Genomic DNA, 23,997 nt, shown 5'->3' with positions numbered 1-23,997 from the left:
GCGGGGGGAACGGGCCGGAAGCGGAAGCGGCGGCCAGTCGGGGCGGCGGAGGCGGTGGCGGCGGCAGCGCGGGGCGGCCCCGCGCACGATGCTGCGGCTGCGCTGCAAGGCCCGGGGCGGCAGCCAGCCGCTGCCCGGCCTCACCGCCCACTCCCGCCTCCGCGACATGCAGGCCACTCTCGCCGCCCTCACCGGCGTCCCCGCCCCGGCCCAGCGCCTCCTCCTCGGCTTCCCCCCGCGGAGCCTCGACCTCAGCGACGGCGAGCGGCGGCTGGGAGACCTCGGCATCCACTCGGGTGAGAGCGGGCGGCGGCGCCTCGGCTCCGCGGGCCTGGCCGAGCTGCTGCCGGGCCGGGCCGGGCTCTCCTCTTCCTTCGGGGCGGCTCCGCGGGGCCAGGGAAGGCGGGCGGGCTGTGGCCGAGGTGCCTTCGGAGGGGACGAGGCAAGAGAGCACTGTGACGGGCTGCTTGGGTCTCCCCCCGGTCCCTTGGGGTCCCCCCAGCAGCATCGTTAGCTCCCACCCGTGTGTCCCTCTCAACTCCCCTCTCTCCCTGACAGGGGACACTCTCATCGTCGAGGAGGATCCATCCAAGCCCGGCGCTGACCCACCTGCAGTTGCAAAAAGACCCATGGCCAACTCAGTCAGGGAAGCGGTGCCGGTGCTGGCGCGGAGGGTGGTGCCGGCAGATAACTCCTGTCTGTTCACCAGCGTGTACTACGTGGTGGAGGGGGGTGTGTACGACCCCGGTTGCGCTCCAGAGATGCGCAGCCTGATAGCGCAGATAGTAGCGAGCGATCCCGAGTCTTACTGTGAGGCCGTGCTAGGGAAAACCAACAGGGAGTACTGCGACTGGATCCGGAGAGAAGAAACCTGGGGAGGAGCCATCGAAGTGTCCATTTTATCCAAGTTCTACCAGTGTGAAATCTGCGTGGTGGACACGCAGACCGTCCGAATCGACCGCTTTGGGGAGGATGCAGGTTACACCAAGCGGGTCCTGTTGATTTACGATGGGATTCACTACGATCCCCTTGAGCGTAGGATCCCCGACTCGGACGTTCCTCCCCAGACCATTTTCTCTACCACTGACGATGTTGTTCTTGCACAAGCCTTGGAGTTAGCAGATGAAGCCCGACGGAAGAGGCAGTTTACCGACGTGAACCGCTTTACGCTGCGCTGCATGGTGTGCCAGAAGGGACTGACAGGACAAGTGGAAGCCAGAGAACACGCCAAGGAGACGGGACACACCAACTTCGGGGAAGTGTGACAGCTGCATGAGGATGGGTACAGCTACTACCTCACTGATCCGGAATAAAATTCTGGATTTCCAGATAAGCTGTATGTAATCATAAAATTCCGTTCACAGAGCTTGAAAAGCATTAACTTAACGATGGCCGAGGTGCACAGGTTTGCTGTGGTTAGTGACTTTGCCAGCTGGTTTGAAATAGGTATCTTCTCGCATGCTAATTTATAGTACTCTGGCAGGTGGTATACACTGGCAGCTAAAACCTGATTCCTGAAATAATCTTTCCTTTGTGTGTCTGCTCTGAGCAGACATACAAAACCAGGCTTCAACACTAACATAACAACGTAGCCTCTCAGTAACAGAATTAATCTCTCTGCATTATGTTTTCAGGGTAATTAAATTGATCTAAGGGTTTGGGAAACATCTATTGGCATTGTTTATGCCAAAAAACAGACTCTGCACGTACAAGCAGACCTCGCAGGGGAAACTGCTCACCTTGTGCACAGTTTTTAGCGGAAAGAACATCTCCAAAGCTGCCCTATGCTAAGGTACCATCAGAAGTAGAATGTATTGTTTGTGTGAAGTCATGGCTTTAGAGAGAGAAATGGCCTTTAAGCTTTAAGGTAGCCTTCTTAAAATTAACGAGTAGTTGGTTAAGTGTTGAATAAACTTATTAATCTTCCATAGGTAGTTTTTAGTTGCTTGAAAAATAACTATCAACCCCTTGGTGTTTACACTGCATCGGAACATAGGCATGTTTCTTGAAATTCTTGGATTCTTCTTTAGAATATCTCAACTTCTGGCAAGAGGGCAATAGAGTAGCTAGGGAAGTAACTTAATTTGCATCTGTTACATACATTCAAACAGATTTGGCTTGGGTGTAGCTGATCTCACGGCCACAGTGTTACTGAGCTGTAGCAGATTCCAAATACTGTAAATTAGCACTTTAAGGTATGGTTCTCATTCTTTCCAGGTAAGACGTTTTGCCCTTTTTACAAGGGCAGAGTGCTAATCCAGAAGGGAGGCTCAAGGTTTCTTCATCTGCATTCTGCCTTAATGCGTTTGATTTGTCACTGATGACTGTTCAGCAGCAAGACTTTAATTCTGATAATGAAGGGTGCAGTTTAATTGCCAGAACAAAACAAGCTGGGTAAACTGCCCTACTTCTCGTACTACTCAGAATCAGGGAGGTTGGAATTGGTTTAAATAAATCTTACCTCACAGAAAGGTTGTGAGGCTTAACAGTAAGTGCTTTGAGGTCTTTTAAAAGGTGCTGTAAAGGTGCATATTACTGAAAGGGATTTTCTTTTTAATGCCTGTAATACGTGCTTGTTTTTAATGAATTTTAAAGTACTCTAGCCTTCTATTCTTTGCCACTCTGTTTTGAGTTCTCTCTCTTGCACTTCTCCAAATGGGGAGCAAAGAGGTTCGTTTTCATTTTGAGGCAGAAATAAGCCCACTTTCCTGATGGGATCAGCCTAGCTAGCTTTAAGGGCCTCTGTTGGGTAAGGCATCTAGCTAAACTCCTGGTGCAGCAAAAACTTACTTTCTGCAGGAAGCATGTTCCACTGAAGTTCTCAGCTGAGCTTGAAATACCTTAAAATACCGAAGGGGTCTTACTGAAAATGGAACATAATTATGTAAGTGCTTTGCTAAAGCGAATCATGAATAATTAAGGATTAATTGCCAAAAGCACTGAGGACCAAGTTTCTTTTCAATTCAGTATTAAAGTAGATATTCACAATGTTGGGAGTTCCCGACAGAAAATCACTTAGCTTCCAGTGTTAAACCCCACTTTGCTTTAGCCTATCATGAGGAAAAAAAAAAAAAAAAACAACCTGTAGAAGCTGATGCTTTTATGAACCTAAAGAAATAACCTGACAGTTCAAAGGAACTTGAAGATTACACTGTGTTAAAACTACTTGAGATGCAATGCTGTCTAGGAATGAGACCAAGAGACTATCAATCCTAAATCATGTTCTCAGCTTTCACACTGAAGAGGTGAGGCGCCTTGGACAAGGAGCTGTTCCTCACCACTTGCCACCTGTAAAACGGACAGAATACCTACCTCAGAGAGGTGCACAAGGTGACTATCTTTGGGTGTCTTTGAAACAAAAGTGCTGTAGAAGTGGAAGTATTTATTGTCTGCCATGTTTGCAAATGTGTTGACGTTTGGGAGCAACATTTAGATTTTTTTTAGCTTTGTATCTTGGATGGATTTCTGAAAGTGTGTAAAAACATTTTTTGGGATATTTCTCAGTTGCAGTATTTTTAAATTTAAACTTAGTTTTATTTAATCCAGAGTGTTTAGCTTTGCTTTATTGTATTTGCATAGCAAATCCACTAACAGAGTGCGAGTTCCATTTGAGGGCGATGTGTCAGTATCACTGCGTGGATGTTTTCCTTAGTTGCCTAGCCAATAAAATCTCTTTGGTTAAAAAAATACCAACTGAACTGCTGTAATTCATCTGTGTAAAAGCTGATGCTGTTACAGGCTGACACACTGTTCCGAAGGACAAGTAACAAGGGGATAGTGGTGGAGTTGGAAAACCTTGTGTAGTTCTGAACTCTCCTGAACAGAATGCATTTAAAGGACAACTCCCCTTTTTAAAAAAAGATTGTGAAAGTTAGGGATTTTTTTAATATCTCTTTACCAGCATTTACCTGTCCTTAATGGTACAATTATGGAAGTGTCACAAAAGCAGCATCCTGGTACTAATAGGATGGATTTCTAAACATCGCTAATACATTGGCACTGGACAGTTACGAATTGTGCAGCAAGGTCTCAGTTACAGGTGTTTAAGAGCAGACGCCTTGTGGGGCACAGGCTCAGTCCAGAAAGCCTGCAAGACATGGCTCTGTCCTTACTGTTACCACTTATTCCCAAAAAAATTTAAAGCAAGCACTAATTTCCTTGCTGAATACTTCAGCACATAGGTCAATAATTAAATGGGCCCTGGAAACAAATTTTTACTTTGGGGGTTGGTTTGCTGAAAGCTGGGTTATTAATGCTGCTTTACTGGGCAATACAGGTGTGGGTTTTTTTTGCCTAAATAAAGAATTTCAGTTTCCTGCTGCTAATCTGGCCCTTTCACCAGCACTAAATTCCTTCTTTAACTAAAGAGGAGCCTAACACACTCGAATCACGTGGCCTTTCACGAGCATTTTATATCATATGAAGAGATGCACATCTCATGGTCCTAACAGCACTTTAAAAGCCTGGCCGAGCTGACACGTTTAGCAGACGTTGAGCAAGGACTTTCACTGGTGTTGGTAGCGCGTGTTCCCATTGCAGCAGCGAGCGGTGTGAGCAAATGTTCCTACAAATCTTACCAATGTAACCCAGTGGTATAACCTGCTTTGTGTCATCAGCACGGATCGTTGGGAATAACAGATTTCCTTAAACACGTACCCCGAACTGCAGAAATTGTTGATGCACCAATAAACGACTGATGCATGCGTACTTGTTTAGTGTAGTCTCTGTCTCAGTTATTGAATTTCGTTGTTTTGCCCTACTCACTCCTGTTCACCAGTGTATTTAAGGCCTTCACCCCTATATAATGCAGTCTTGGAGTAATTTACGTCTGCTTTCCCCCGTCTTGTTCCTTTTATCCTTTGACACTGAGAGGCAGTCACATCGGGAGGGACTCAGCCTCGCAGCCTGCTCAGGCCTTCTCTTTCAACTTGCTCAACAGCAGCATTATTTTTAACAGTAAAACACTTCCTCTGTGTACCCTGTCAGGCATCAAGAAGAACAACAACTGAAGGTTTTACATACCTCCCCAGTCATTCACGCAGTTACGTGTATAAGTCATTAAACAGAGTTCAGGAATTTTCTGTTTGTGACATTCCCGTGCATTTCATGGAAGCGATCGCCCAAAAGGCCAGCCACAGGAGGAAGTGGGCACTGCTCTGAATTCCCCAGGCGCTGCTGCCAGCAGGTGAGTTGCTGGCTGCCTGTGCGCCTCTGTGACTTGGATTCTAGAAAGAGCTCCTTTGCCGTGCCCTTAACAAGTACCAGTTCTTTGTTTCTTTCAGGGAAAGGGAAAAAATGCTGCTAAAGCAAAATAGAGGAATTTGGGAATGGATTTTTGTTGTAGACTTCAAGGGATATAACAGCAGAGCATCAGGGAACAGAACAGCATGGGTGCTGCCCGTTACCCCAGGGAAACACAAGGGATGCTGCACATCCTCGGAGCTGATAGCTCCTGACTGCCTCCCATATTTTTTTCTTTGAGAGCAGAAATTACACATGGTTTGTGATAGTGACCGCAATGTTTTCGTATCAACTTGACAAGCACACACAGCAGCAGAGAGAAATTGGATTCCTGAGTCCTGAGTAAAGTTACATAAAAAGGACGACTGGGGAGAGGAGGAAAGGGCCAGCTCGTGACGTGGTACAGGAGCAGTTCCTCCATTCTCATCTCCTTGTGTGTGCTCGCAGCAGGGTTTGCTCGTGGTGTTTTTGGAAGCGTGTCCCGTGTGCCCACCCCAGCTTTCGTAGCGACCTGTTCAGGGCTATCACAGCGCAGCGATCGTGATCGGCTGTGGGGTGACAAAGCCCTCGTCAAACTGCGCTCCCAGCCCAGGAACACAGCAGGCATTGTTCTGACCGCCTTTGACCTGGGCAATGTCATTATTTGCTCTAGGATTGAGGAAGCAGGGAGCAGGGGCGAGGGCACGGGCACAAATGAAGGAAACTTCTGATTCTTTGCAGAATGTCTCTGCTGACCGCCTTTAGCGCAGAAACCCTGGTGTTGGTGGATTTTGGGGATTTCAGACCTGGGTGCAGAGCTGATGAAGGCATCTGTCTTGGCTGCGCGGCCCAGCAGCCCTCCCCCTGGCAGGGAAACTCGTTAATAAGAGGAGCACAGAGTTTTCAGCTTGGTTTTTTGAAAATTACAGCTCTGTATCCTACAAATTAAACGTCTGCCTGTGCCTTGAACGCAGCTATGCCTCCAGCCTCAGACCTGCCGTCGGGTTTTGCTCCGCTCTGGACAGGGCAGAATAAAATGACTTTAAATTTGCGGAAATCAAGGTTGCTTTTTTACTTTTCCAAGTCTGAGCACCAGAATGGTTTCTGTAATGACAGAATAGGGGAGTTCACAGTACTAGGTTGTCCAGGACCGCGGTGCCCCTGTCTATTATTTTTAATTAAAGCCTAGGGGAAGGTGCTGGGGAGCTGTGTTACACAGTAAGCCCTGGCTCCTGGTTTCTCAGGTAGAGTTAGTGCTAACCAAGCTGTGGAAACAGACCCAGACCACCTCGGCTCTCTGCCCCTCTCCTGTAAGATGGGGATCATAAATAGGGCTCCCTGCTTGGTTCACAGCCTCACCAAGACGCAGTTACTGCTCCGCACTGCTGCGTAATACGAGGTATTGGTCACCCAGGGTTTTTCGTAATTAATTTATCAGCATACACAGCACTGTACGTACAGCTCGGTGTGAGGGAAGTGTTCAGCAGCCCTACACAGACAAATGGACGTGGCTGTGCTAGCAGGGATTTTATCTGCGACGCCGCACGGATGCGCTTCCTTCAGCGCCAGGACTGAATCACGCCTGCCCTGGTGTTTATGCAGAGGGTGAGGCTCCAGGGGCCTGTCAGCATGCCAAAGTCCTTCCGTAGCCCTGCCAAGAGTTTTCTTTGCATCACTTGACTACTTGCATATGCCTCATACCACGTATGTGAACTCATGCTTTATTTTGGGTAGTCACTATTTTTGTTTGTTGGAGGAAGAACACAGAGAAAGACCAGGTTCTTTCCGGGCATCCAGTTCAGAGAAGCTGAGCTTTCTCAGCAGCTCCAGGCTTCTCTGAATGGATCAGGATGTTTTCCTTGATCTATATAAAGCCCACACAGCAGCTCCACATATCCTATTGCATAGGTTTAGGTCCCAGTGCTATCAGCATCATGCTCTCAGAACACACTTGCCCTGCCCTGGGGCGTTCCTTGCCCTCTGTATCTGTACATACAATACAGAAATATCTGGGTTTGATTTGCTCCCTTGTTACGAGTAGGCTCAGAACTAAACACAACTTCACAAAAACCATCAGAAACCCGACCGCTTAAACCACCACACCACCGAGCACCACACCAGGTACCACTTCCAGTGGCATTTGGACTAAGCCTGGCACCTGGCTCTATAACAACAACCGGTCAGTGCCCTGCTGCAGCTCTGGACACATCCACACACGTTCACACCTCTTAACTTTGCTGCAGGCCAGGGTGGAAGAGCAGAGCAGAGCAGAGCAGAGCTGGCACAAGGCTCCCAGGAGCCCCCCATTTGCTGTGATTTGCCTTTTATCCCACCCGGCCCTTTTGTAACCAGGCACAGCTGCAGCTTGACGGGGCTGGCGGCAATCTCGGGGCTTCCTGGCTCATCGCTTTCCATCCATCCTACCGCAGCTTTAAATAACTGATGTTTCCACTTCCCTGTTCTGTGTAGCAGGGCACATGTTGCGACACGATATTTAAAAAAAAAAATAAATCACCAAAGCATGAAAATGTGAATGAATCTGGTGACTCTGTCAGATATGGGAGTTTGCTGCAGGGATTCTGCTTGAATATTTGGTTATTTTTGGACTCTCTCTCACAACACCTTGCAAGGAAACATTTCCAGTATGAGAGCTGGGGGTCAGCCTGCAGAGGGGCTCCACATCGCTCTGCCCCTGCTGCAGGTCTGCAGCTGTCTGTGTGAGCTGAACATACCTGGGCTCCTCACCCCTCCTCTAACAGGCAAATACAGGGCACTGGTGAAGCTTTCCTCCCAAAATGGCTTTTTATCGTGGCAAGCAGCAGCAGCAGGCAAATGTTGGGTTTCTGGGATAGCTTTGGTGATAAGCAACTCTCCGTCGGTTTGGGCAACAAATCTGTGCTTTTGGAGCTGTGAAGGAACCCTGAGCTGAGGGACTCAAACGAGGGAAGGGAATCAACCTGCTGCGAGGGAACGCATTCGGCAGCACCCAGCGCGGGATTTAATTACCATGTGCAAAAAGCGCTTGGGTCAGGGCTGCGCGCGCGACTCCTCCAGATGTCAGCGAGCAACTATGCAGCCGAACAGGATGTCAGATTAAGGAGTCTCCGGTGAAACCCGTGCCGAGGCCGGCAGCCGGAGCCAAAAAGGGAGGGCTCTGGGTGGTGCCGAGCACCCGCAGCCGCTCGCCCGCCTCTGCCCTCCCGGGCACGGGGTGCTGGCGTGGCCGCTGCGCCCTGGCAGAGCTGCTCCCGCGGGGCTACGACGCACGCAGCCACCGCGCCCCTCCGGGGCTGAGCACGGTGCTGGGCTGGGCCGTGACCCCAAGCCGGCCCTGCTGCTCCTCCTGCTGCAGCAGCGCCCGGCAGTAAGGAGCTCGCCGTGCTGGGGATGAGTTCGGCTTGGCGTGGCTGCAGGTGAGGAGCTGGCCGCTGCCACGCGTGCCCGGCGAGCCCCGCGCAGCCTTATCTCTGCTGGGAGGGCGAGTTAATGTGTAACCCGGCCCTGTTTGGTTAGCACGGAAAAGTAAAGAGGTCCTGGGATAGGCACGGCCAGGACAAGGATTTGGGCACCGCGGAACGACAGCCATCCTGGTAAAAGAGCCCGACGATCTCTGTTCCTTCTCGCCCTCTGCTCTCTGTCCTTTTCCTGCTGAACGCGGCCGCGGTGAGGAGCTGGGCGCCTCTAACCCCGGGGGGACACGGGGGCTGCGGGAACCCTCACGGCTGCTTTGCTTTGGGAGGAGAAGGGTGGCAGAGCTGTCACACCGAGGTGGCACTGGGGAAGGGACGGGGTGGCCGCAGGAGGTGGGGGGGAGCTGGGGAGACCCAGCGGCTGCTGGTGGCCGTGCTGGTAAAACTCGTACTCGGGACAGCAAAGTCAGCTCGGGGAAGTGCGACGTGCACCCGATTGATTTGGTTAAATAGGAGGAACTGGGACCTGCTGCCATTGCCTCCTCGCTCTTCTTCGTGTTTGGAGCTGGCAGGATGAGACCCTCTGCCAGCAGGTGTAAGGCACGGGGTGGAGCCGCACTGCCTTGGGCAAAAAACCCACCGATGTTCCCAAACATTGCTGCAGAGCTGCGACTGAGCACTCGTAGTAACTCTGGGCTTAAAAGAAAGTGGCCTCTTCACTTAAAGCAATTAGCATTAATTGCTACCCAGCGCCTCTTTGATGTTTGAGGGCTCACCAAGCTCTGTGGAGGACAGTTAGGGCAGCTGTTGCAAAAGCTGCCCAAACTAGCTTTTATTTCAGATAAAAAGTGGCCTCGTACAAAAGCATTTTTGGTGGGGGAAGAATAAGTCACCAGAACCAGCTTTTCAGAGACCACGACTTTTAATTTAAAGGCTCGGTCATTTTCAGTTCGTGGTGGAGCTGTTGTTGTGTGAAAGGCAGGAGCTGTAAAACCCTCCTGAATCCTAAAAACAGATTTTTTTAGGGCTGGCTTCCCTTTCCCCTCTCCTGAGTCAGATGAATGTGTCAGAGCCGTAATCTGCTCAGAGAACCAGCACAGAGCAAAATGAACCTCTTGTTCCTGCACAGATCCCGACGTGCTCTGTGCTGAACTTTGCCTCCTCCTGGTGCCCGCGCTCAGGGCTGGTTTTGCAGCCCCTGCACATGGGTGGGCTCGGGGAGGGGGCTGCCAGCCTCTGCTCCTGCAACATCCTTCGAACGAGAGGTGTTTCTGCTGACACTCCAGCTGCGGGCGTCAAGTTCAAGCAGGACTTTCGCTTCCCTGTGCCCGCTTTGCTCCCTGGGGTTTGTGCGGTGAGGAGGGAAGCAGCGAGGAGCATTGCAGCAATCCTGCGGGTCCCAAGCGAGCAGCTGAGCACCAAGAGGTTGCTGCAAGCAGATTTCTATTTCACATCACAAATGTTTGGGTTCACAGCAAAACCACGCAGCCTGCAGAAGCCTGAAAACCCCCAGACCCACACCACGTCCCTGCTTCCTGACAGCTGAACGCTGTGACCTTATCCAAATTCAGAGAAATGAGGGTGCTGCTGCTCCAAAACATTGCTTCCTCAAATGCGTCCTGGGCAGTAAACACTGCAGAAGTGAGGCTGAAACACTCGGCTCTTCCTGGGTGGAAGCGTTGGATCTCTCGGGGCGTGGGCGGTGAAGTCTGATTTTCGCGGCATATCCCAATTACAAAGGAATTCTTTCAGGGTCCGGCTCTCTCAACAAGGAGCCAGTTCTGCTCGCTTATCGCCAGATCTAAATCCCTGATCCTGCTTCCATAAAAAAAAAAAAAAAAAAAAAAAAAAGCAGCAGTGTGCTGCTGTGCGCCACGGCCAGGTTACGGCACAAAGAGCTCCTCTGTCTGCTCCCGCGTGGGACGGGGAGCGCTGGGGGGGGCGTTTGTTTGCTGCTCTCAGCAGCCTCCGCAGCCCAGAGCCCTCCTGGAGGACGGGCGGTGCGAGTGAAGAAAGCCCCTAATTGGCGGCGGTGGCGGTAAATTTTGGAAGATTACAACTTCACGGCTGTAATTATGGCTTCTGTAGGCTGCTCGGCCTTTCTCCCAGGCAGCGAAGCTCTCTTTGCTGGGCGCCTGGTGAAGATAAGCGGCTGGCGTGGGACCCCCGGGGTGGTGTGGCAGGGAGAAACCCCACTCAGCTCGGCACTGCCGCCTCCAGATGACACTGCTGGTGGGCTGTGTGTGGTATTGGCACAGCAGGGGACATCAGGGGATGCCAGCACATCGCTGCTGCCCATCGCCTGCCCAAACGCACCCAGGCACCCTCCTGAGAGCTCCGTGGCTATGGAGGGAAGCACGCAGCAGCAGGGCAGCTCCCCTCTGGGAGCAGCCTAAGGACGAGCACCTTTGCACCCTGCAGCCCCCCTGTGCTCCCTGTGGCCCCACAAGCAGCCTCACAGCCTAACACATCTCCTTCCTTCTCCTCCAGCCGGGCTATCCCAGCCTGCGCCGGCCACCACAGCAGCCTGTGACATGCCTGGGAAGGAGCTGGGGCTGGGGATGGCTGGCTGCAACTCCGACAGCTGTGACAGCATGGTCAGCACGGCCTCCAACCACTCGCAGCGGGTAAGTCACCCCATTGCGCCCAGCCCAGGCACAGCTCACTCCTCTCAGCATGAAATTTGGGTCTCATTTCTACTCTCCTCAATTTCTGTTCTGCTCAAAACCTCTCCCTGCAGGTGCTGTGGCAGTGCCCGGGGAGCCCAGTGCCAAGGGCAGCACAAGGGCCCCAGGAGTCCCTGCCCCAAAGCGCTCGGAGTCCTGGGTGGCAGTGATGGAGCAGACCTCACTGCAGCTCGGATCCCTTGGGGAATAAAACTGAGCTGCAAGAGCTGCCGAAGGGGCAGGGGCGGGTTGTCCTGGCACTGGGCAGGAGGAGCCTGGTGGTTCCTTCATGCAGGGTTACACCAGCTGGAGAACTGGGTCAGAGCAGCTCCAGCAGGGTGACTTCACCTGGAAGAGACACCGAGACTCCTCCCCAGCTGACAGGAGATTGATTTAGGAGTTAAGGCAGGGACGAGCTGGGGTGATGGGTGTAGATGCGCAATTTTTCATTATCTGTTTCTTAAAACTTGTTTGTCTCCAAACACTGATTCCAAGATTGATGGCCTAATTACATCCTGTCTGACTTGGAGCATAATTGATATGTGCTAGCGCAAAGCTCAGTCCCGAACAGGTTTTCCATTTGATGTATGGCAAACCAGAACCAAACCCTCTAAAATTTATTAGGGATGGACAAACTGGTTGCGATATTGCATGGTAAAGGCTTTGGGTAGGTGCCTCTGCAAAACAACTCCACCTGGGACAGCTTACCCCCCAAGCTTGTTGATCTGATGCACTCTCCATCCTTTCCCCCACTCCAGCTGTTTGATGATATATCGTTGTGGTGCCTTCTGACTTGGCACTTCTACAGCGATCGTATCTCACGAGGCTTGAAGTGCAACAATAATTAAGCAGGATCTTGCTGTACGCCTTTCTAGGCTGGGGTACAAATAGGAGAACAAGAGACCACCCTCCCCAGGGAGCCTTCAGTATTTACTACGTTTAGACAAGCTTCTAGGATTCAGCACTGCTGGTCAGTACAGACGCCAGCATCTACAGACCACCCACGGTACCAGCCCTGTCCTATTTCAAAGGAAAACAAAGAACTGAGAGGTGGAGGCCAAGTTTCCAAAATGAGAATAACCTGTCTAATGATGCTCGCAGTAGGGCGATGTAAGAGTGTCCCTGCAGCACCATCCTCGTTAGAGGACATTCTCAGGTTGCCTGCAGCTGCTCAGCACCCACCTCTAAATAGTCACTGCCCAAGTCCCAGGGCCAGGAGTCGTGCCCCAGGTCTCCCCTGAGCTGCTGGGGCTGTGAATAGAACCCGTGTCTCCCATCCTCACCGCCTTGTTCCTTTTCAGAGCGATAACAGCTACGACTACTTGTCTGTGGAAGAGAAGGAGTGCTTGATGTTCCTGGAAGAAACCATCGGCTCGCTGGATGCCGAAGCAGACAGCGGGGTTTCCACCGATGACACCGACTACGCGGAGCCCCCCAGGCCACGGCCCAGGAGAGACGCCGCTGCCCGGGGTGAGCTGGGGATCACGCTCCTACCTGGGGTGCACCTCCTTGGCACGCAGGGAAGGAGCAGGGCCCCAGTTTTATTCACATAAGCAAAAGCCAGCTGGTTTCCATCACTCCATGGGTAAGAGGAGGCTGCAGGGAGCCATAGGTAGGGCACCAGCTGCCTCTTCCCAGTTGTTGCATGCAGGAGCTGCCAGCAGCTGTCTATGAAGGCAAAGAGCACTGCATCTTCTCCTGTGCTCTGAACACGCGTGCCAAGTCAAGGCTCCTCACCACGTGTGCTCTGTCTAACCCGAAGTATCTGACCTTTACAGCCAGAGCACTTTAGCTGGGGTCAGGGTAAACACTGGGTGCAAGTACTCCGTTGTACTGCACTGGTTTAATCGGGCATGGAGTGTTCTGTAGGCAGCAAGATATCCTGCGTCCACATACAGAACAGTGCATGACTTTTCCCCTTTCTGCCTAGATTTGGAGAACGGGGCTCCCCCTCCCAGTGCAGGCCAGCAGCGTGCAGCTGAGCAGAGGGGTGGCGAGAGCTCCTCCGGCTCAGCTCCAGCAGCAGTTCCAAGCCCAGGCTACTACAGCCTCCCAAGGAGCATCACTGCAGCGAGTGCACAAAGAGCAAACCAGGCTCCCGATGGCAAAGCAGCTGCACGTGTCGTGGAGGACCCAGCGCCACCGGGTAAAGCTTCCCACGAGACCGCTGAGGAGGACAGGCTTGGCCAAGGCAACCTGGGAACCCAGGCGAAACCCCTGCTTATCCCCCCTCCAGCTCCCTTCCAGGATGACGTGGTGAGCCATGAACAGCAGCCACAGAGGAGCAGGTTGGATGCAAAGTGGGAAAACACGGAGGAAAGCTGGACACGGGCTGTGCCACCCCGGCCAGCCCCAGAGCACGCGTCTGTCCCCGATCTCACGTTGCCACCACACCAGGAGATGGAGAGGGAGAGCGCAGCGCTACCTCGGGGTCCTCTGGAGCAGCCGGCACCCCAGGAGGCCCCTCAGGACCCTGAAGCCAAGCGCGGGCCTCCAACAGCCCCCAAGCCACGCAAACTGCCACCAAACATCATCCTGAAAACCAGCAAAAACAGCCCGGTGCTGCTCGCCACAGAGCCTGGCCAGAAGGTGAAAATCCCCCCTCTGGCACCCGCAGGCTCTCAGCCCGGCTCCGCCAGCGATTCCACTGCAGAAAAGGCAAATTCAGGGCAGCTCGACCCCAAGGAGCGGGAGAAAGCCAGGCGGGAGGCGCTGGAGAAGCTGGGGCTGCCCCAGGACCGCGGCGAGCCCCGTGCCCGCCTCGGCCCTGCCCCTGCTCCCCGAGGGACAACGACAGAGAGCACGGCCCCGGGCGCACGGGCGATGCACTTCAAGTCCAACACCCTGGAGCGCTCCGGCGTGGGGCTGGGCAGCTGCATGGCCAGCGCCAAGGAGCCGGGCACCAAGAGCAGCGGCTCCCTGGGCAAGATGTCCTTCATCGAGCGCCTCGCCCCCAGCTTCCTCCGCAGCAGCCGCCCCCGGCCGGTGTCCCTCGGCGCTGGGAAGGACTTCGCGGCTCTGAAGGAGCCCCCCGAGCCGGAGAAGAGCAGCAAGCGCAGATCGCACCCGCTGCAGAGCTTCCCCCGGCCGCCCCGCTCCTGCGTCAGCGTCAAGATTTCCCCCAAGGGAGCCACCGACGAGCACCGGCGCGAGGCGCTGAGGAAGCTCGGCCTGCTGAAGGAGTAAGCGAGACCCCCGGCACGAGGGGCTCGCCCCATGGGGATTTCCTTGGGGTGCGGCCAGCAGAACCTGCTGCCATGAGCCCAGCACCTCAGGAAGGGGGACATCGGGTCCTGCGGCCCCCAGGGGTGTGCTCTTGCCAAATAAAGCGGTGCCACCTGTACATAAGGTTTTGGACGTAGCAAGGAGCGAGTCATTTAAAGAAGCTGGCAGTCAGAACTTGGATGGGGTGGATTCTCCTGCAATGTCCTTAACGCCTCTGGGGTCTGTTACAGCAGGGAAACTGCTGATTTTGCTTGTTTTAACATGGGTTGCCTCTGGATAAAAGCTCTCTGGGGAGAAGTGCTGGACTCTGCTGCTCACTTTGGGATTTTATGCGGTTTTGGTTTTTGGTTGTTTTGTTTTTTTGTGTTGTTTTTTTTTTTTGTTAAATTAATCAAAAGCCTCCAAGGCCCGAGCGCTCACCTGCCCCATGCACACCCCTCCCCAAAGCCACGACTGCCACACGCAGAACTGCCAGGCTGACGGGAGCTGGAGGCACGCACCAGTGCTCCTCAGACAGTGACTGTGCTCACAGCCGGCCCTGATAACCCTGGGTACACCGCTTAGCAATAAGCCACACACATCAGCGTTCATCACGAAAAGAGAGTTAGGAAGTGACAGATGGTGTTTTGGTGGCAGAACCAGAAACACTGCCCCAAACCTGAGAGATGCAAATCAGGGAGCACCATCTCATTCCCTTCCAGCTCTCCCTGCATCCTTGAGACCCAAAATTTACGCTGTGCACCTTTTATGACAAAGGTGCTTTACTCCTGTAATAAAATTCATGTGATCGTAAAATAACCCTGTGGTACAGATTTACTCCTGTGTGGCAGTCAGAGCTCTGGTGAGCGATGAGTTTTGCCCATGAATGTGCCCCCACCCCACCTGCGTCACCTCCTGGCTCTGCAGGGACATGGCCCATGGTGGTTAACAGCAGCTTGGCTTGAAAAAGCCATTTTATTTTCTTCCCCCCCAAAAAAAACAAGTCTTTCATGAGACCCTGGTTTTCAGAGCTGGACTTTTAGAAAGAGCCTCTGCCTAATAGAGCAAGCGCCTTTGTTCCTAGCAGGAGATTTCATTTCCAAACTAATGCAGGCTTGTTTTGGAAAGAGGGGCTGACCCGTGGAGGCAACTGCACGAAATAATTTACTGATGTTAATTAACTGCTGGCATTATTAAGATAAAGTTGTAGTCTACCGTTTTCCTAGCTGACCTTGCAGTACAATTACTTTTTAAAGACAGTGTTGTGAATACTAAACAGGCTCATACCACAGAACCCAGAGCTGGGTTTCTAATTCCTCTCTGAACAGGCATAAGCAGAGCCTTGGTTTTGCATGGGAAGGGGGAAAGCATCCCTCTGCACGAGCTGCACCATTTCTGAACCCCATGTAACAGAGGTGTGCACGGGTGGTGGGAAGAGTACAAATTAAAAGCACTGACCCACATCAGGAATCCAAGGAATGCAAGAGAATATCTGATTAGCTGCACTTTACGAAACCAGGGAAATGCTTGTTTGTAGTTAAGCAAATAGCTTAATTAGTTTGGGGCTGGCCAGCAGTAATGCAAACCTAGAGAGGAAGCCAGGAGATGCATGGGCTAAGGTCCAACCGAAAACTCAGTGTTTTGCTCAGTAAACACCATGCTGCAGGGGCCGGGCAGGATTACAGCTCCTTGCAGTGAGAACTGAGCAGGGTGCAGGTCCCATGCACAACACCTTGGGCACACACAGCTCACAGTAACAGGGGTCAGAGTGAAGGTGTGCTCCATGCAAATTGGTACGCTTGGCCTTGGGAAAGGAACAAAGAGCCGGGGATGCTCTGCTTTCGTGATTTCAGTGCTTGCGTCCCAGCTGTCCCACCCCATCCTCCCCAGCCAGCTGCCTGCACACAGGGCTGAGGACACCCCAGCCGGAGAAAAAAGCCAGAAAGCACAACTTGGCTTGAGAAAACCCCTCCCAGATATTGCAAAAGGCTCCGCAGGCTGCAGCTGCACCCTCCCTGTAATAGCAGGATCCGTCCCCGTGTCCGCAGCAGGCCCAGCTCCGGGCAGCACCACGCACCCGGTGGCTGCTCTTGCGCAAGGAGTCACACAGCCCGCGGGGATAAACACCTTCCCTTCCCTTCTAAGGGCTGCAAACACACCTCTCCTGTCAATTGCTGTATTTTTGCTCGCAGGATTACATAGCAACGCCTGCTCTCAGCAGGGCTGGCCCAGGGTGAGCGATTACACCCAGAGGACCCAAGGCCAAGAGAAGCACTTCGCCCTGGGAAGAGGCACAGCTCTGGGAGTTCAGAGAAGGGACACCACTCATCCGTGCAGTTGCTTCAATTTATTCCCTTTTGTTTGCATTTCACACCAGCTGAGCCACGTGCACAGCTCCTGTAAGCGACCATCGCTCCTGTAACTGACCATCACCCCATGCCATCGGGGCTGAATATAGAATCTTTAAAGCGATTTTTCTGCCAAGATAGCCAACCAAAACTTCTCCTCTTTCATTTAGGCCATGAAAAGGCCACTCCTCTAAAATCAGTCATTTGCACTTGAAAGTCGAGGGCCTGGGGAGCACAGCACCGGGTGGAAACCTCTCCTGCTGCACCCCGGGAGGCAGCTGCAGCCCCTGGGAGTAGGGCTGGGGGCCAGCATCAGCCACATCAGCCCCGTGCTGGCAGCCTCCCAGGTGATTTCTCCCTCCACACCAGCCAGTAAAGACCACAGGAGCAGAGATCTCCTGCTCAGATGTAACCCGTAATCCACAGGCTCAAAGGGAAGCTTTACCTCTGCTCCAACCCAGCCCACGCCACTCAGCAGCAGTCTCCAGGATGAGCTGCAGCCAAGTGCCCACAGCATCCCTGCCATCACCTGGTGCACAAGCTGCCCAAACAGCCCCAGTTTGCAGACTGGAAGGAGCCCAAGCAGAGCACTTCGTGTCTCTTTTATAAGGCACTGAGGTCAGGTGCCTGGCTGCTGCCTTCATCAAGCCCAAAGCCTTGCCCAAGCACAGCTGGTGCACGGGGCTGTAGTGATTGCTGCTCTTTGCACAGTAACGTGGTTGTTTTTAACCTAAAAGTACTGACACAGTGTGCACAGAGACTCTATAACATGATAAAAAGCACTTGGCAGAGCCATGGTGGGTGCTTGGCTTTCTCAGGGTATCCAGGAGATGAGCAGGAGAAAAGAAAGAACAAAACCAAAATCCACATTCAACCAGACTCCAGATGAGTTCCTGGGCTCCTGTCTGGGTACCTCTGAAAGCAGACTTGGTACCATTTAATTCCGGGCATAATGTTCCTGAGTTGTGTCTGGAAGGTAAAATTACAGCAGACCCTAGACAAAAAAGTAGCCATGAAGAGAGAACGTAATATTAAAAATGTAACATAAAGAGTTGGCAAATGTACCCTCAATGCCTGGATTATGCAGGCTGTGTTTACACAGTGCAACAATCTCAGTAAGGATCCAAAGAAAACACTCAGCTTTGCATTTTGCATAGACTATTTATCCACTTTTTAACTATCAGTCCCGCACTGGCTCAGACGTGTCATTTCCATGTCTATGTGAGTCTGTCGAGACCTGCTAGCCCAATTAAAGCGTTCTTGCACACATCTTTCATTACAAAGATCACTTTCAGGAGAAGTGGTTTGTTAAATTCTGGTGGTATCGGGAAGCTGCCTTGTCCCTGCTCTGGTCAGGATGTGACAGTTCAGCCTCAGTGAGCCCCTGCCTCTCCCTTGGCAGGACGGTGTGGGTGAACACGCTGCTGCGAGATTTCAGCTCTTTGTTTTCAAATGCCCTTTAGCTTTGAAGTTCAGTAAGAGACAGAACGGGTCGTTATTGTTCCTGACACAGGGGTTTGTGCACAGCGATAACGTATCCGACTTGTTTCAACAGCGCTACCCTAGCTCCAATTTAATCATTAACTCCCATGGACGCTGCAGAACAAGCAGGGGGTGCTGGGATTTACTGGTAACAGCTCTAAGCACAGGGAGGCTGTGCGGAGATGCTGCCAGAAGCCTCCAACGCTGCTGGTTGGGAGAACACACACCGGGTCCCAGCACGATGCCCATCCGTGTGGCACGGGGCCGCTGCTCAGGGGGAAGAGATTTGCTCGCCATCGCGTGCTCATTACAGGAAGGAAGAGAAATTTCCTTCACAGGCGTAGCTCAGAAGAGCAAATTCTGAAAGTCAGCTCTTGTTTAGCAATAGGAGAAGCTGCAAGGCCGTGAAGCAGCCACCATCGGCAGTCCCTGCCTCTTGCTGTGGTCACTGTCACCCTGCCATGGCGTGCTCCTCGCTTCGGGAGTGATGCTCTGAAAATGTCCCTCGCTGCTCCAGAGCTGCTGAATCTGTTTGTTTTTCTATCTGAAGGAGGTGGAGAGCCCAGCTGTCCAAAAGCTGGGGTCAGCTCGGGACACCCGGGACCTTGTGCAGAGAGCAAGGTGAGCGCTCCCGCCCCGGGTGAGCGAGGAAGCAGCTCGGTGCTAGTGCTGCTTGTTAGCACCCCTTCACAGCATCTCTGTCACCGCCAATCTGCCTCCACCCACAATATCTCGCCACCTCACTGCTCTTCAGAGTGACTCAGGACGTGTTACCCGGCCCAACCGGCTCCTCTCGGGAGAGCTCGTCCGACAGCAGCCGCTGCCTTTGATCTCACCAGGAGCTCACCCCGCTGAGCTCCTTCCCAACGCAGCCGTGGCTGCTCCAGCAGCTCCTGCAGCTGAGGTGGGGACAGCTCCCACTACTGGGGCAAACCAGCCCCTATCCACAGGGCTGGGATTCTGCTGCGACTTTGCATATCATAAGTCCTTCTCCTTATCCCCCAGAGGTTGGTCTTTTCTCCCAGTTCCCCAGCGATTCTGCTCGTTTCCATCCGCACGCAGGCTGCAGCACTCCCTGCAGGACATAGCAGCCCCAAGCTGCATTCATTACCTTCCGTAAGGAGCCCATGGGATGCCAGGAATTGGCGACTCACCTGGTGGCAGCAGGTTTTGTCACCCATGGATCTCACCGCGCCCCTGCAGCAGGCTGGCAGCACACAACACCCCAGCACAGACACCCCATGACAGCGACTGCTCCTGGTGCTGAACACCCTCAGGCTGAACAAGGCAGGGAGCAAAGGGAAAAGCCTTAACCCCTCCCGCCCGGCCACACTTTGCTCACACACCTCCCTCCCTTGTCTGTACTAAGGTACAGAAGTGCCCCTTTCTGGACTCGGGGAAATGCAGAAGCGGAGCCGGGTCCCACCCATGTACCCAGAGAGGTCAAGAATTTGCATCCAAATAAAAAAATAATAATACAAAAAATAACTCTCTAGAAGACCTGTTTTCCAAAAAGTGACTCTCTAGAAGAGGTGTTTTCCAGCTGTGGCCTGGAAACTGAGGGTCTCCCTTTTGATGTTACCAGAAGTACCATCGGGCAGAGCAGCTTTCTACCATGCGCTCGGGTCCGGAGGGAGCAGCTCCCGGCACCAATCCTGCGGGCTGGGAGCCCCGACAGCAGCCCCTTAGCCCGGGTTTAAGGGCAGGTGGCAGCGCCGGGACTTTTCTTTGCTCCCGGCATCGTTCCCCGCGGTGCCAGCAAGGTGTCGCCAGGGCGCAGCGGCGACAGCTCCGCGGAGCGACGCGCGGTGGCACTGCGCGCCCATGGGGAGCGGCGCCCGCCCGGGCACGGCCGGGGACAGCCGGGCAGGGCCGGGGACAGCCGGCACCCGTGCGCTCCCCGCATCTGAGCTGTGCTGCGAAGGCATTTTCAGCCCAGGAGCCCGGAGACGCCCGCGGCTTTTTGCTGCCGGCAGCGCAAAGCGGGCGCTCCCCCGACCCCCGACCAGCCCGAGGAAGAAGCTGGGCAGGGGCGACCCTTCCCTGCTGTGCCCCCTCCGAGCTGCACCGAGAGCCGGGGTCTGGCCCCACAGAGGGAACTTGGCCTTTCCCAGCACTACGGGCAGACGAATATTTAGGGGAAGGTAACGAAAGCCGAACATGGAGCAGTTAACCCAGCGCCACAGTTAAAATGAATTATTAACAGGTGTGGAAGTAGGCTTCGTCTTAATGGGGGCAATAAAACAATTGTGAGAGCAACCTTTGAGCATGCCAAGCGCTTCCCGAACTGGGGACACAAATCTGCACCCAGGCCCCTTGGACCTCCTGAGCCCAGGTCTCTGCACCGAGGCTGCAGCTCCTGCAGTGCCTTGGGTCCCAGGGGATGCTGTGCAGGGCTCATCAGCTGAGGCAGGCACAATCTCACCCAAACTGTCAGCCAGGTGAGGACAACTGGGGTGACCGGGCTGTTGGAGACCCTCTCAGCCCCAGGATGTTGTTTCCCCAAGGGACAAGAAGCAGCAGCTCAGCTCCCATCCTCAGCTCACCCTTGCAAATCCCACTGTGCCCCACAGAGGTGGCATCAGCTCTGCTCCTCCCTCAGCCCTTGGACACAGACCTGCAGAGGGGTCCCTGGGTGCCGAGGGATGGAGCTGCACCACAACCCTCCAGCTGCCCCTCCAGCACGGCAGGGGCTCCCCAGAGAGGGCAGCTTGTCGTGGGCTGAACATTTCAGCTACATCTGCTGCATGGATAAATAACACTCAACAGTCCTAGGCGTTTCTTATCAGTTTTATGCATCACATTTTATTGCTAGTACAAGGGCAATCCGCTTGCTTTGCTAACAATGCGGTAAATAAAAACATCCTTAGAGAGACCAATATCATTGCAGTAAAATCAATATTGTGAGCTGGTTATTGCACAGGTTTGGAACAAAACAACAAAATTTACTGCAATATAAGTAATCATATCATGATAAAGAAAGCAAAACTACTTGATAGAGATATGCCTTCAGCCAGGGAGATTCCAAAGTGCTTCAAACATTGACTCACACAAAACATGATCGCAGCCTTCAAAGCATGCCTGTGTACAAGGAGTGCAGGAGTCGGACCTCTGAACCCTGGCAGCGCTGCACCGGGGCAGACAAAAGCCTTCCAGTAAGTGGTTTCTATCAGCCCCGCTGCGAACGCTCTGAACCACATGCTATTTCTCACACTGCGATATCTTGCAGCCCCTGCAGATATGCAGAGAGGCAGGACCAGCCCAGGGTGTTCTCAGAACTGACACAGCGAGACTTTTTCAACCAACCTTTTTTATTTGAAAGAAAAACAGAGCAAAGTCCCCCCAATAAGACAACCATTACCATGCACACCTAGCTTTGAAGTAATGAGCACCACATCTAAGCTTCAGCCAATTAGGATGACTTGGTCAGTGTGGAAGAGGAATTGCATGTGTGCAGGAACGAGCAGCCCTTAGCCACATCTCCAGCCCCTGCAAGGCAAGGAGCATGGCCATTGCCACGTGAACCAAGACTTCGGGCTTTGGTTGCACCTCGACAAAGTTCTGGGCTTAGCAAGGAATGATGGTGCATTTCTTGAGGCCCTGCAACCCCTGACTGCCTGACTTTAAATATGCAATGTTTGAGGCATAGCAAAATGAGAGAGCAGTTAATGGCAAGTTACTGAGCGTAAAGGTATTCCTGAGTCTGTGCCTTACTGACACGCTGCTTTGATTTCTCAATGTTGATCTACTTCACTGATTGGCAATTTGGTTCAGTCGGGCTATGTAGCAATGCTCTGATATAATTTTCTTCAATTAACATGATTGTAACTGAAGCTGCCTACCTGGGAATTACAGCAGAAAGACGGCAGTGTTTAGCACTGGAGAGCTGGGCTGGTTTGTGCTTCTTGGGTACCAGGGCCCTGAGCTTCCCAGAGCCAGCTTCTGGCCGCTTCCAGAGCTCCTGGGGTGACTTCTTCAGGCTATTTGAGTGAAGTGAGGACATGGGGTGAACCTGTGGGATGGAGCCCTGCAAGCAGAGATTAGCAGTGCATGGAAAACAAAACAAACAAACCCCACAACCCCTTAAGAGAGAGTCTGAACATTCATTTTATACAATTGTGAAGGCTGAATAGAGTTTTTCTGGTTATTAAGGTGATGTCCTTGTGGAAGAGGCATCTGAGTATGCTCTGCAGTGCAAAGGAATTACTAGAGGGAAAAAAAAAAAAAAAAAAAAAAAAAAAAAAAGAACAGACCAAAAAACAATCAAACATGTTAGTTAGGCAGGACTTTTATCAACAGGACATCACTTGCTACGTTCTTCCTACTTGGATAATTTTATAACAAACATCGGGGCACAAAACAGCTTTTTATCCTGTATTCATACAGAGCATAGCACCAGAGGACAGGCATGAGCTGATTACTGCAGTCAGGTTCATTCAAACTGCAGAAGTTTGAGGTAACACACACAAAGTTTGTTCTTTATGTTAAGTTCTGCCTGGGAGCAGTTCCCAGCAATCACATTTCACTGCTAGTGATTAGAAGCAGTCATTTGGTGTTAAATCTTTGCAAGTTTTCTGTAAAACAGGGGAACTCCTCTCAAACTTCGCAATTTCTGCTCCTGACCTCTTCATTATTTTTCTTCCATGATGTTACCCACATCACTTGGTGGCTAAAAATGAACATTTTTCAGGTTCCACGTTCACTACATTGGTGGCACTTCTACCATTGTCTAAGTATTTTGGCCATCTCCAATTTGCTCGGCAAGGCATGCCTGGATTTTAAAAAGGGAATACACTCACTTTTTTCTTAACTCTGGACATCAGTATATTTTAAAAAATAGTTTAACATCAAGAACGGAGCAAAGACCATCTGAGCTGCAAGATACTTCATTAGACTAAATCCAAACCGGAGTGCAGTGCAGGAGAAAACTTCCAGCAGCAGAAGCATCTTAGCCTCAGGTGGGTGATCCTCAATTTGTTCTTAATTTACTATTTACTATTACTATAATGCTATCAGGCAGCATTTTTATGTGCCACTTTGATGGATTTCCCTTACAATGTGCATCAGATCTGATATTTAAGGTGATTATTTCTATAGCAGTAAGTGTAGCGTAAATCATTTATGCTGAAATATATATTTTTTAAGCTGGTGTAACCAATTTTTGTAAGTTATAAATTATATTGGTTTTTTGTTTTTGTTTTTGTTTTTACAAAGAACACACAAAAAAAAAATGAGGTAGATGAGGCAAGTTCTTCTGCAAACCTACACAGGGAGACCCTTTGTCCAGTTAGTGCATAACAGCAGCTAGCTTACTTCAGATGGTAGCAGGGTAGTGGCTTAATCAGATAGGTGAAGAAAACTGTGCATATAAACATTTTCACATAACAGAATTGAATTTAAGTCAGGAAAAAAAAATCCATGCTTCTCAGTAAGGCCTGCTCTTCCAGGATTTATAACTCTGTCTCTCTTTTCACTTTCTGCTGTTACTGGGGTGAGAAATGCCTATTTTGCTGGTTAAAAACAAAACACCCTCTCACCTAAATCCTGAAATTATAAGAATTTAAAATTTAGCTGACAGCTCTGTGTCATCAATAGGAAACCAAGTCCACTCTCCCACATCAGTACTCCCCCTATTGAGGATTTTTCACAACAGACCTCACAGAGAGC

General features: G+C 52.0%; 2 protein-coding genes across 2 annotated transcripts; both read left to right on the top strand.

Annotated features, from left to right (window-relative positions):
* The first annotated feature begins 52 nt into the window (after nucleotides 1-52).
* Nucleotides 53-4,707, top strand: YOD1 (YOD1 deubiquitinase). Its single transcript, XM_032203158.1, has 2 exons — nucleotides 53-296; nucleotides 559-4,707. The coding sequence occupies exons 1-2, from the start codon at nucleotides 89-91 to the stop codon at nucleotides 1,263-1,265; spliced, it is 915 nt and encodes a 304-aa protein (XP_032059049.1). The 5' UTR covers nucleotides 53-88; the 3' UTR covers nucleotides 1,266-4,707.
* A 6,457-nt stretch (nucleotides 4,708-11,164) lies between these two features.
* C25H1orf116 (chromosome 25 C1orf116 homolog) lies at nucleotides 11,165-14,811 on the top strand. Its single transcript, XM_032203322.1, has 3 exons — nucleotides 11,165-11,257; nucleotides 12,598-12,766; nucleotides 13,227-14,811. The coding sequence occupies exons 1-3, from the start codon at nucleotides 11,165-11,167 to the stop codon at nucleotides 14,480-14,482; spliced, it is 1,518 nt and encodes a 505-aa protein (XP_032059213.1). The 3' UTR covers nucleotides 14,483-14,811.
* The last annotated feature ends 9,186 nt before the right edge of the window (nucleotides 14,812-23,997 follow it).

The sequence above is a fragment of the Aythya fuligula genome, chromosome 25, assembly GCF_009819795.1.
Source record: "Aythya fuligula isolate bAytFul2 chromosome 25, bAytFul2.pri, whole genome shotgun sequence".
NCBI lineage: Eukaryota > Metazoa > Chordata > Aves > Anseriformes > Anatidae > Aythya > Aythya fuligula.
Note: the sequence above shows the minus strand (reverse complement) of the source record. Positions and strands in the feature narration are given on the sequence as shown.

Bases quoted from the DNA above. Each gene is read 5' to 3' on its own strand.
- YOD1 (XM_032203158.1), top strand. From the start codon at position 89: ATGCTGCGGCTGCGCTGCAAGGCCCGGGGCGGCAGCCAGCCGCTGCCC. The intron at 297-558 runs GTGAGAGCGGGC...TCTCCCTGACAG, and splicing joins AGACCTCGGCATCCACTCGG to GGGACACTCTCATCGTCGAG.
- C25H1orf116 (XM_032203322.1), top strand. From the start codon at position 11,165: ATGCCTGGGAAGGAGCTGGGGCTGGGGATGGCTGGCTGCAACTCCGAC. The intron at 11,258-12,597 runs GTAAGTCACCCC...GTTCCTTTTCAG, and splicing joins CCTCCAACCACTCGCAGCGG to AGCGATAACAGCTACGACTA. The intron at 12,767-13,226 runs GTGAGCTGGGGA...CTTTCTGCCTAG, and splicing joins GAGAGACGCCGCTGCCCGGG to ATTTGGAGAACGGGGCTCCC.